Below are 12,500 nucleotides of genomic sequence, written 5' to 3' on the forward strand. Positions count from 1 at the left end.
GGCGCAAGGTGGGAACACACCCTGGAGGGGGCGACACAGAGACACACGCACACACATTCACTCACGGACACTTTTTGAGTTGCCAATCCACCTCCCTTGTGTTTTTGGACTGTGGGAGGAAACCGGAGCAGACACAGAGAGAACACACCACACTCCTCACAGACAGTCACCCGGAGGAAACCCACACAGACACAGGGAGAACACACCACACTCCTCACAGACAGTCACCCGGAGGAAACCCACACAGACACAGGGAGAACACACCACACTCCTCACAGACAGTCACCCGGAGCGGGAATCAAACCCACAACCTCCTGACCCCTGGAGCTGTGTGACTGAGACACTACCTACACCGTGCCGCCCAGGTTGGGGAGGTTGCACCAGCTAAACATATCCTGACCTGAACGGCTCTGTGATCATAAACTGACCTCTGCTGAAAGACTAGAGAATAGAGAACACAAACCTTGCATCAACAAATGAACTACAGTCTCTGTATCAACAAGATTGAGGTTTCCTCTCTTATAAACACTTCTGAGAATATGTTTAGACTGTGAGTGGATTGCCTTCCCATTCATCTTTTTTATTAAGTTTGTGTGAAGCTCCACTGAAGCTGGTTGCACCCATGGGAGGCTCCTTCAAGTGTGAAATGAGGTCTGGACATGGTCGATGTGACTGAATGAAGGGAACTTGCTGTATCATTGAGTTATGGAGGGTATGGTCAGTTGTTGTGCAGAGTTCACAGATTAATCACTTTATACGCTTACAGAAACGCTTGTGCAAGAACAGCACACAATGCCTGGACCCCTGACAAGTTACTAAACTCTCGGACCTCGTGAGCAGCTCCCAGAAACCAAAGGGCTTTCAAAACCTTTGTCACGGTTGTGTAAGAGGGCTCCAGAACATTAACTTCAGCTTCTGTTCTCAGTGGATTCAGACGAGTGGGCGCTATGTGTCTTGGCTTTGCTCTGTGCTTGAAGGGCAGGGTGTAGTTCTTGTTTCTTCTGTGTGTGTGTGTGTGAGTGTATGAGTTATGGAGCTGGTGACCCGTACCGTGAGCTCTGTGGGAGCCGTGATTGCTGAAGCTTTGCGATCTTTCACCGAGCTCTTTCTCAGTCAACCGCTCTGTGCCACGGTCGCTCTGCTGGGGGAGACCGAGCTCAAAACACTGGAAGGAGGTGAGTGATGGATGGATGGATGGAGTGTTTTTACTTGTATTCCTATGTATCTACAATAGCCATAGACCACCATAGACCATATATACCATAGACCCCAGAAGACTCATTACATACAAGTTATTCATATTTCAGTGTCGAGGAATAACACACATTCAGTGATGTTGAGGTCTGGGTTCTGGTTCCAGTGCATTTTCTGAAAATTGTCTTCTTCTGTGTCTGTTTGTTTGTTTGTTTGTTTTTCTGTAAGAACCTCTTCACAGTTCTCCATCTTTTCAGACCCAGATACTCTCCGTTTGGACCAGACCCACACCCTTTCAGGCCCATAGCGTCGTAGGCAACAATGTGACAACTGAAATTACTATCTTGAAGATACATATTTTTCTTTGGACGGTTGTAAAGGAGAAGGGGGAATAACCTTAACTTTCAATGGAAATCAATATAAAGAAATTTTATTCCAATAATTTTAGAGCATTTCTATTGGTCCATTCATCATGAATTTTTTACAGAGTGTGAAGGACAACAACTGGGTTCAAATTGAGGTCATACATTTAAAATGGAGATACATGTTTTTCATTGGAGAGCGACAATAGTGATGTAAACAAGTCACTCAGCATCATTTGGGAAGAGTTATCTACTGCAGAGAAAACTACAGACTCCACTTTCTTCACAGTGGTGGTGGAGGGAGTCAGTAATAATCCCGATACTGTGATTCCCCTGTGGTTCCAGGATTAGACTTTGTTGTGGATGAGGGAGGGAAAGGAGGCCAAAGGTCATGGTGTGAAACAGAGGAATTCATTCCCACTTCCTGATAATGTTACTCCAGTAAATAGGGTTGTTACACCTATAAAATACCATTTAATGTTCCCAAATAGGGCCTATTTAGACCATTCACTAGGCATCGAACCCCGGGACCTGTGTGTTTTCACTCACGCTGTGGTACTGTGATGCACTTTAAGCAGAAGCTGATGAGTAAGGACTTAAGGCCTGAGTTAACCCTCTGTTTTTCCTCCTGTTGTACAGAAGAGTGTGTGTTTAAAGCTCGTGAACTGTGGGAGAGGACGGGAGCCGTGATCATGGCTGTGAGGAGACCTGGATGATTCCTGTGCAGAGAGGTGAACACATTACAGGCCAGAAATGCTATGATCTGTACTGCCACACTGGAACAGCACGGAGGACACGGGTTCAGTTCCCAGCTTTGGCAGGAATGCCTCTTTAATATTTAGAATATATGGCAAACCTGCTCTTCTAGCATTGTGTGTGTGTGTGTGTGTGTGTGTGTTTTTGTGTGTGTGTGTTTGTGTGTGTTTTTGTGTGTGTGTGTGTGTGTGTTTGTGTGTGTGTGTGTGTGTGTGTGTGTGTGTGTGTGTTTGTGTGTGTGTGTGTGTGTTTGTGTGTGTGTGTGTGTGTTTGTGTGTGTGTGTGTGTGTGTTTGTGTGTGTGTTTCAGGAAGCCGCTGAGCTGTCCTCTCTCAGACCCCAGCTGGACATTCTCGGGGTTCCTCTGTATGCGGTGGTTAAAGAGAACATTGGAACGGAGATCCATAATTTCAGACCCTACTTCAATGGAGAAATCTTCCTCGATGCAAAGGTTATTTACATTTAAGAATTATAATAATAATAATTATATAATTAATTCAGTGATTTGGTTGAATAACATAACTATCTTTTGTCCAGTAGATGGTGCTGTATCTCAGGTGAACTTTGAAACATTCCTACCCTTTTTTTGAGAGCTCATAGAAAGATTTTGCATGTGTGTGTGTGTGTGTGTGTGTGTGTGTGTGTGTGTGTGTGTGTGTGTGTGTTTTAGAAAGGTTTCTATGGCCCGAGGGAGCGGAGGATGGGGTTCTCCGGGTTTCTTCGTGCTGGAGTGTGGAGGAGTGGATGGAGGGCGTTTCAGAACGGATACTGGGGGAACATTTGGGGGGAGGGCTTTGTCCTGGGGGGAGTTTACGTCATCGGGCCAAGGCATCAGGTCAGTGTATTCCAGGGATTCTTCAGACTGGGCGTCAGGACCCCAAATGGGGTTTTGGGGGACATTGACAAGTTCTATTATTGTTTTATTTTTTATTTTACAAATTATTAAATGGACGGCACAGTGGAGCAGCAGGTCGTGTCTCTGTCACAGCTCCAGGGTCCTGGAGGTTGTGGGTTCGAGTCCCACTCCAGGTGACTGTCTGTGAGGAGTGTGGTGTGTTCTCTCTGTGTCTGCGTGGGTTTCCTCCGGGTGCCCAACTGGAACACACATTGGTTGGCGGAATGATGACTCAAAAGTGTCCGTAGGTGCGAGTGTGTGAGTGTGTGTCGCCCTGTGAAGGACTGCCACTCCCTACAGGGTGTGTTCCTGCCTTGTACCCAGTGATTCCGGGTAGACTCTGGACCCACCACCGCCCTGAACTGGATAAATGTTACAGACAATGAATGAATGAATGAATGCTCTAAGAGTGAATTGGGTCATGGGCTCAACACCTTATTGGACACATGCATTATGTTCATTAGTAAAAATATAAACATGTAGTTCATAGGAGTAGTTTGCTCTACTGGAACTAAGGAGATGTATGAGATTAAGCATGAGACCTGCCCTCAGACACTGTGGGTTATTTTGGTTTGTTTCCACAGGGGGTTCTGTTAGAGCACAGGGAAATGGAGTTCGGAGACAAAGTGAAAACATCTGACGTCATCCAGGCTGTGAAACGGATCCAAACTGAATTTCTGCCTCTTCGTTTGAGATAGATGGAGTGTGATAAGTGCTGGTGTATCACATTAAGATTCTTTCAGGACGTCATAGTGCACTCCCAGACTCCACAGCGCTGTGATCCAACAGTTCCCTGGTCCATCCGAATATAACCCATCACCTCCTCCTCCCTCTGACCATGGAGATCACCACTCAGCTCCGAGACCTTCTCTGCCACTGTCATTGACTCACCAGTGTTCAACAGTGTTTATGAAACCCCACGAGAGAATGACTTGTCTCTAATATGACCCGCGTAATGTCTTACTGTCCTCTCAATAAGAGGTGTTTAACTGTGTGTGTGTGTGTGTGTGTGTGTGTTTGTTTGTTGGGGTGTGTGTGTGTGTTTCTAAGAGTGTGTTTATGACAGGCTGACTCGAAGCTCTAGTAAGGGAGCAGTCTTGATGCTTCACACTCTGAACACATCACAGTCACTCTATACACACACACACACACACGGGGGGGGGGGGGGGGGGGCTTGAACACCACAGCTTTCAATAAAGCAATAAAAAAATTAAACGTGTGTTTTATCATTATTCATTATCCTTTAAAAACATGCATCTTCTGATGTATTCATTTATCACTTCCCTCATAATTTATTCACTGTCCACTTTACATCCTCCGTGTAGCCCACGCTTTAGTGTGTGTTTACGCATCCTTTAGTGTGTATTTATTGTGTGTGTAGCTGTGGAACTGTGTTCTCTGGGGTGAATCCACTCTGGGACGAGTTGGAGTGGTGTCTGAACTAATCACTAATCGTCCAACATCAGCAGCGTCCATGACCTCACTGATGATCTTGTGGCTTAATGCTATCAAGTGCCCACAGCTATGTTCCAACTCCTAGTGTACAACACACTTTTACATCCACTGTGACCCTGTGTTTATGTCCTGATCTGTCCCACATCATGTGGAGGACAACAATATCTCTCTCTGTCTGTCTGTCTCTCTCTCTCTCTCTCTCTCTCTCTCTTGCGCTCTGTCTCTCTCTCTCGCTCTCTCTCTCTCTCTCTGTCTGTCTGTCTGTCTCTCTCTTTCGCTTTCTTTCTATCTCTGTCTGTCTCTCTCTCTCTCTCTCTTGCTCTCTGTCTCTCTCTCTCGCTCTCTCTCTCTTGCTCTCTGTCTCTCTCTCGCTCTCTCTCTCTTGCTCTCTGTCTCTCTCTCGCTCTCTCTTTCTGTCTCTCTCTCGCTCTCTCTTTCTGTCTCTCTCGCTCTCTCTCTCTTGCTCTCTGTCTCTCTCTCTCGCTCTCTCTTTCTGTCTCTCTCTCGCTCTCTCTTTCTGTCTCTCTCGCTCTCTCTCTCTTGCTCTCTGTCTCTCTCTCTCTCTTTCTGTTTCTCTCTCTTGCTCTCTCTGTCTCTCTCTCGCTCTCTGTCTCTCTCTCGCTCTCTGTCTCTCTCTCTTTCTCTTTCTGTCTGACTCTCTCTCTCTCTTTTTGTCTCTCTCCCTTGCTCTCTGTCTCTCTCTCTCTCACTCTCTCTCTCTCTGTCTCTCACTTTCTGTCTCTCCATCTCTCTCTCTCTCTCTTTCTCTTTTTGTCTCTCTCTCTCACTCTCTCTCTCTGTCTCTCACTTTCTGTCTCTCCATCTCTCTCTCTCTTTCTGTCTCTCTCACTCTCTCTCTCAGTCTCTCACTTTCTGTCTCTCCATCTCTCTCTCTTTCTCTTTTTGTCTCTCTCTCTTGCTCTCTTTCTCTCTCTCTCACTCTCTCTCTCTCTGTCTCTCACTTTCTGTCTCTCCATCTCTCTCTCTCTCTCTCGCTCTCTCTTTCTGTCTCTCTCTCTCTCTCTCTTGCTCTCTGTCTCTCTCTCGCTCGCTCTGTCTCTCTCTCTTTCTCTTTCTGTCTGTCTCTCTCTCTCTCTCTTTTTCTCTCTCTCTCTTAGTCTCTGTCTCTCTCTCTCACTTTCTGTCTCTCCATCTCTCTCTCTTTCTCTTTTTGTCTCTCTCTCTTGCTCTCTTTCTCTCTCTCTCACTCTCTCTCTCTCTGTCTCTCACTTTCTGTCTCTCCATCTCTCTCTCTCTCGCTCTCTCTTTCTGTCTCTCTCTCTTGCTCTCTGTCTCTCTCTCTCTCGCTCGCTCTCTGTCTCTCTCTTTCTCTTTCTGTCTGTCTCTCTCTCTCTCTCTTTTTCTCTCTCTCTCTTAGTCTCTGTCTCTCTCTCTCACTTTCTGTCTCTCCATCTCTCTCTCTCTATCCATTTTAAAAGACGTTGAACAAGCCGTCGTCCTCAAACTTTTGGCCACATTGTGTATGATTTCAGTTGGCTGTTTTGTTTTTTATTTTTTTCACGTTCATTTGTTTGAAGTCACTGAGCTGAGAAGGCCTCTGATTGGCCGATGCCCGATGCAGCATGTGATGATTGTGTTGAAGAGGAGCTGAAGGTTCAGTTCTGAAGCTGCCTGTCGCTGGTGAGCAGTGAACACAGAGCGAAGACTGCACTGTTCTGATTGGTTTCTACAGCGGAGAGTGAGTGAGTGTCTTATCATTACCTTGTCTTTATGCAGGATCCAGGGAACAAAGGGCGTATGAAAAGAGCGCTGAAAACTATGTATATGCTTTTAAAAACAACACTTTTTATATTTTGTAGAAGAACAGCTTGTTTTCCTTCACTGAGGAACATTTGTAGCTTTGGGCACTGGACAGAGAGGGGATTATTATTTATAGAATTTTAGGGTTACAGACAAACGCCTCGTTCTTGGGACGTACACGGCCCAATGAATCCTTACTGGGGGCAGTCATCCTCAGCTGTGAACACTGAGAGAGGAGGCAGTGTGTCCCGCAGACGTCTGGCCCGAAGCCTGCTCCAATAACACTTTGGCCAAAGCTGCCCCAACTCATATATTTTTATGAAGTCATAATTTAACGTTTGTTGGAACATAATCCACAGCTCAGTTGAGTGCATGGGGCTGATGTGTTCAGTGTGATGTCCTCTCTGTTGCTCTGTAGTGCTGTTACAGGACACGGACGGTGTGTTTGAGCTGAGTGTGTGGTCTCTGTGTGTGTGTGTGTGTGTTGTGTGTGTTCTGCTGGTGAACACCGACCTGTTCCTGAGTAAACAGCAGCAGACTGATCTGGACACACTGGCCACCGCTGACCTGCAAACGACCACCGAAGGTGAGACTCATTTTATTATTAGTGCATGCAGCTACTGTAAAGGGCACCCACTGTGGAGGAAGAGGAGGAGAGCATTGTATTTGTTGGTGTCTACACTTTGCCCAGTTCTGTATTAATCCTATAAATATTTGAATGAAAATAAGGTGTTCCCCGGGAGAGCAGAGGTCGTTGATTTGTTCATGTCTCTGTGTGTTTATGGCGTATTTCTCATGGAAGCAGAGCAGAGACGTTTTAAAGCTGTCGCTCTGTGGGAGGACGCTGGGGCCGTCGTCCTGGCCGTCAGACGAGTCGGCTGATCTCTGTGCAGAGAGGTGGGGGATGTTTATTCCTTGTGTTTGTGCTTAATCTTCCGATTTCTATATTTTAAGATGTGGTATAAGACATAGGGAATAACACCAGTGCTCTTCGGAACAGAGCGAGACAATGACACGTCTGATCAGCTCAGATTCACAAGGAGGTACACTCCCCTCATTCATTTTAATGAGGCACACAGTCATAAGGATGAGGAAATGAGTGTTGTCCAACGTAATTCGACTTTGAATGTAACAACAGTCAGAGTGGAACTGCAGGTGCTGCATCCTGTGTCGCCAGGTCCTGGGTACGACCCAAACCGAGGACCCCGAGACCCTGGTGTTGTGTAGAAGACCACAGTCCCAGCCCTAATCATCATGATTCATATGTAGTGTTCTGTAAGGAGAACACGGGCTTGGTTCCTGTTTTTTACTGCGCTCAGGTGAATGCAGTATTTGTTCAGTTCCTTCAGAGTCTGGTTTAATTTTTCAGACTCATTTGATAAAGCAGAGATTGGATGGTGACTGTTCTCCCTGTGTCTGCGTGGGTTTCCTCCAGGTGACTGTCTGTGAGGAGTGTGGTGTGTTCTCTCTGTGTCTGCGTGGGTTTCCTCCGGGTGACTGTCTGTGAGGAGTTGGTGTGTTCTCCCTGTGTCTGCGTGGGTTTCCTCCAGGTGACTGTCTGTGAGGAGTGTGGTGTGTTCTCTCTGTGTCTGCGTGGGTTTCCTCCGGGTGACTGTCTGTGAGGAGTGTGGTGTGTTCTCTCTGTGTCTGCGTGGGTTTCCTCCGGGTGACTGTCTGTGAGGAGTGTGGTGTGTTCTCTCTGTGTCTGCGTGGGTTTCCTCCGGGTGACTGTCTGTGAGGAGTGTGGTGTGTTCTCTCTGTGTCTGCGTGGGTTTCCTCCGGGTGACTGTCTGTGAGGAGTGTGGTGTGTTCTCTCTGTGTCTGCGTGGGTTTCCTCCGGGTGACTGTCTGTGAGGAGTGTGGTGTGTTCTCTCTGTGTCTGCGTGGGTTTCCTCCGGGTGACTGTCTGTGAGGAGTTGGTGTGTTCTCTCTGTGTCTGCGTGGGTTTCCTCCGGGTGACTGTCTGTGAGGAGTGTGGTGTGTTCTCTCTGTGTCTGCGTGGGTTTCCTCCGGGTGACTGTCTGTGAGGAGTGTGGTGTGTTCTCTCTGTGTCTGCGTGGGTTTCCTCCGGGTGACTGTCTGTGAGGAGTTGGTGTGTTCTCTCTGTGTCTGCGTGGGTTTCCTCCGGGTGACTGTCTGTGAGGAGTTGGTGTGTTCTCTCTGTGTCTGCGTGGGTTTCCTCCGGGTGACTGTCTGTGAGGAGTGTGGTGTGTTCTCCCTGTGTCTGCGTGGGTTTCCTCCGGGTGCTCCGGTTTCCTCCCACAGTCCAAAAACACACGTTGGTAGGTGGATTGGTGACTCAAAAGTGTCCGTAGGTGTGAGTGTGTGAGTGAATGTGTGTGTGTCTGTGTTGCCCTGTGAAGGACTGGCGCCCCCTCCAGGGTGTATTCCTGCCTTGCGCCCAATGATTCCAGGTAGGCTCTGGACCCACTGCGACCCTGAACTGGATAAGGGTTACAGATGAATATGAATTAATGAATAAATGGATGGTGACTGTAATACTAGAGCTTCTCCAGGAGAGGGCAGGAGATGGTGAGGATGCTTGGTTCTGGTGTTAAGGTGTAAAAGGGACATAAGTGTAGGTGTGTGTGTGTGTGTGTGTGTGTGTGTGTGTGTGTGTGTCAGGAAGCCGCTGAGCTGTCCTCTCTCAGACCAGAGCTGGACATGTTTGGGGTTCCTCTGTATGCAGTGGTTAAAGAGAACATTGGAGTGGAGATCCAGAGCTTCAGACCCTACTTCTGTGGAGAAATCTTCCTCGATGAGAAGGTCAGAGATTTTAGCGTCTGATTTTTATTATTGTCCTTTCACTTCCTGCTTTTCTCTGTGGAGAATGAAATTGTATCTGAGTTTAACACTTTGACTTTCCACTGTCAGACTGTAGCTTTAATCAAACACAGAGACTTACACCATTCACTTTGATGCTTTGATCTTCAAAGGGCTGTATTTGCTCAAATGAATAAAGGAAGAACCCTAGCAAAACATTACAAACTACACAACAGTGAAACAAACATACTGCATGTGTTTATGAGTTTATTAAGATCAAACGTATTTCTTTACTTTGTTGTTGTTAATTTGCTTTTATTTAAATTCAGAAATAATTCCTCTGAGCGATGGATTGTAAAGACATTTAAATATGTGAAGTTTATTTGCTATTAAGTGATTTGTTTAATATTTCGTGTTCTTTTTCAGAGTCTGGCCTCGGTACCCACTGCCCCTTCTCTTTGTTTTTCTCTATTTTCATTCAACTATTCTTTACTCACCTCTACATTTTTGTTTTTTTGTTTTAAACATTTCTTCACCAAACGAGTCCAGGACGTCCCAGAGACGCCAGAGTTAACTGTGTCCTCTTCTCTGCCGCAGAAGTGCTTTTACGGAGGAGCTGGTCAGAGGAGGATGAGTTACCTGGGCTTGCTCCGCGTCGGAGTGTGGAGGAACATCCTCAGAGTCTGGAGGAGAGGCTTCACAGGAAATAAAAAAGGGGAGGGGTTTATTCTGGGAGGCCTTTATGTGATTGGACCAGCGTCTCAGGTGAGTCTCCTCATTTGTTGTCATTTATAGATTGTTTTAATAGTTTAACTGACTTTGTCCCAGTGCAGAGGAGCGGTCCTCCACCCCGGGGCCATGCAATGGGGAGTTGTTTGTCTTTTATGCTGTAAGAGTCCCTATTCCCTATACAGATGACGAATGAATGAATGAATCACCTGATTTTTCCTGTGTGTTTGTAGGGGATTCTAATGGAGCACAAGGAGCAGGAGTTTGGGGACAAGGCTGACCTCAGATCAGTGCTGGAGGCTGTGAGGAGAGTGGAGAAAAATGAATAAAGGGAATAAGACTGATCTCATTTCTCATCTCACTATTTTCTATTTCTGGCATAATTTAAAAACTACAGCAGCCCTTTACATTGTGTGAATGTTTCATGAAGAATGGACCAAGGGAAATGCTCCAAAACCACTTCTATTATAACCATCTTATATTTATTTCCATTACAATTGATAGTGACTTTTCCTGCAAAGTTATCATTTCTGAGATACAAGGTGTTAGTTTGGCAGAGACAATTTACAGTATGTACTACAATGAAGAGTGAGTTTTCGTGTGTGTGTGTGTGTGTGTGTGTGTGTGTGTGTGTGTGTGTGTGTGTGTGTGTGTGTGTTGATAAGAGTGTTAATGATGGACTGATTCTCAACTCTCACTAAAGAACGAATCAGTCTGGATGCATCATTCTAATTAATACAGCTCAGCGTACACACCACACACAGCCTACACACACATCAGACAGCCAAAATACACACAACAGCCTACACACACAAATAACAACCTAAACACACAACACACAGCTTGAACACAACATTTGAACCCTTTATAAAGTATGATTTATCGCACTTTTAAAAATCTTATATTTTAACATCAATAAACGGAATATTTTTACCAGAGAAGTTTGTTGTATTATTTAATACCTTTTTGTAGTACCTTTATTGTGTGTGTGTGTGTGTGAACATTGTTGTGCTTTCCCTTCTACAGCACACCTAATTAAACTCATTAACTAATTAATTAAGCCAATCTCTTAAGCCTCTTAGGGAGCACTGCATTAAATCTAAATATATTAGCTGTGTACTTTAGCAGCTCGTTGATGTAGTTTAGCCCGTATATGAGTGCGGCAGAAATGTGATTGACACTTGCTCTATCGAATGGGAGGCATGTGACCAAAGAAAGTTAACCAATCATGGCGGGGGGCGGGGCTTCGGCGCTGGACACAAGGCTGAGGTGATCTCATTTAGCAACAGCGCTAACAGGTAATAAATTGTAAATTAAGTACATTTACCGGCTTTAAAATGTAGTTACTGGTGTTCGCCAGTAGCACAGGCTTCCTGTGTTCGTGCTGCCGTTTGTTTTCAGGTATTTATGTCTTCTTAGAATTAATTTCTTCCACTTATTAACAGCACCTGAGGTAAAGTGGCATCAGTTTTATTTGTTTGTTTGTTTGTTGGAAGGTAAGGCTTAGCCAGGCTTTAGAAATATTTATTATATATCTGTACGATATTCAGTATGAAATATTGAGTTGTAAATTAGGTTTCTTTAAAAGACCACACATTTAAGAGTTAATTTGTGTGGATAAATGAGTTGCTGAAGTAGTAGTAGGTTTACTGTTTTCCAGAAAAGATGACAGAACCAAAATAAAAGTCCTAGTCTCTATAGAGACCTGAGTTTTACCAAATATTTATTATTATTACTATATTACTATTATTATATACATTATTATGACTGTAATAATGAATTTTCTCATTCCCACAGTATTTTATTGGTTTTAATGAAAGAAAAGTGTTATCTACTGTTTATCCCAGTTTTGCTGAATAGAGAAATGCAAATGAAAATACTGTATGAAAACGTATATTGTTTTTTCTTTGTTTACAGGGAAATGTTTGCCTTATTATTATAGATGAGCCTTTAAGACAGTCTCTATCGGAGACACAGTGCTCTGTGTAGAGGACAGTGAAGATGTGAGGGGTTGATACACAGACACACACACACACAGAGACCATGGGGACCCCTCAACATCAGGGGTCACCAATAAACCCTTGGATTGACCACCATAGGAACAGACCAGTGTCTCCAGCTGACCAGTCACTGCCTGGAAACTCCACAGCAGAGGGTGAGTTATGTGTGTATATTTATGGAGACACAGCTATTGATGAAATCATTCATTCATTCATTCATTCATTCATTGTCTGAATTTATCCTTATCCAGTTCAGCGTCATGGTGGGTCTGGATCCTACCTGGAATCACTGGACGCAAATCAGGAACACACCCTGGAGGGGGTGCCAGTCCTTCACAGGGCGACACACACTCACACATTCACACCTAAGGACACTTTTGAGTCTCCAATCCACCTAGCAACATGTGTTTTTGGAGCGTGGGAGGAAACCGGAGCACCCGGAGGAAACCCACGCAGACACAGGGAGAACGCACCACACTCCTCACAGACAGTCACCCGGAGGAAACCCACGCAGACACAGGGAGAACGCACCACACTCCTCACAGACAGTCACCCGGAGGAAACCCACGCAGACACAGGGAGAACG

The 12,500-nt window shown here is 45.4% G+C and overlaps 3 protein-coding genes and 1 pseudogene across 4 annotated transcripts in view; all 4 read left to right on the top strand.

Annotated features, from left to right (window-relative positions):
- The window catches only part of dydc2 (DPY30 domain containing 2), an 8,841-nt gene extending 8,683 nt beyond the window's left edge, over window positions 1-158 (top strand). Inside the window, exon 9 of one of the 2 annotated variants that reach the window (XM_066665348.1) lies at window positions 1-158. This exon is cut by the window's left edge and continues 718 nt beyond it. The gene's annotated coding sequence lies outside the window, so the exon portion shown is untranslated. The other variant, XM_066665349.1, reaches the window with a different exon arrangement.
- Window positions 159-688: 530 nt separating this feature from the next.
- selenou1b (selenoprotein U1b) lies at window positions 689-4,352 on the top strand. The gene is made up of 5 exons (XM_066665648.1): window positions 689-1,175; window positions 2,196-2,287; window positions 2,622-2,762; window positions 2,982-3,146; window positions 3,791-4,352. The coding sequence occupies exons 1-5, from the start codon at window positions 1,031-1,033 to the stop codon at window positions 3,902-3,904; spliced, it is 657 nt and encodes a 218-aa protein (XP_066521745.1). The 5' UTR covers window positions 689-1,030; the 3' UTR covers window positions 3,905-4,352.
- Window positions 4,353-6,608: 2,256 nt separating this feature from the next.
- Window positions 6,609-10,797, top strand: LOC136690868 (peroxiredoxin-like 2A; annotated as a pseudogene).
- Window positions 10,798-11,158: 361 nt separating this feature from the next.
- pdzd7b (PDZ domain containing 7b) overlaps window positions 11,159-12,500 on the top strand; it is a 15,308-nt gene continuing 13,966 nt past the window's right edge. Inside the window, exons 1-2 of the mRNA XM_066665943.1 lie at window positions 11,159-11,212; window positions 11,832-12,069. Coding sequence (XP_066522040.1) covers window positions 11,958-12,069 — 112 coding nt within the window. The 5' untranslated portion in view covers window positions 11,159-11,212; window positions 11,832-11,957. The remainder of the gene's footprint in view (window positions 11,213-11,831; window positions 12,070-12,500) is intronic.

Source organism: Hoplias malabaricus, chromosome 3, assembly GCF_029633855.1.
Source record: "Hoplias malabaricus isolate fHopMal1 chromosome 3, fHopMal1.hap1, whole genome shotgun sequence".
Classification (NCBI taxonomy): Eukaryota; Metazoa; Chordata; class Actinopteri; order Characiformes; family Erythrinidae; genus Hoplias; species Hoplias malabaricus.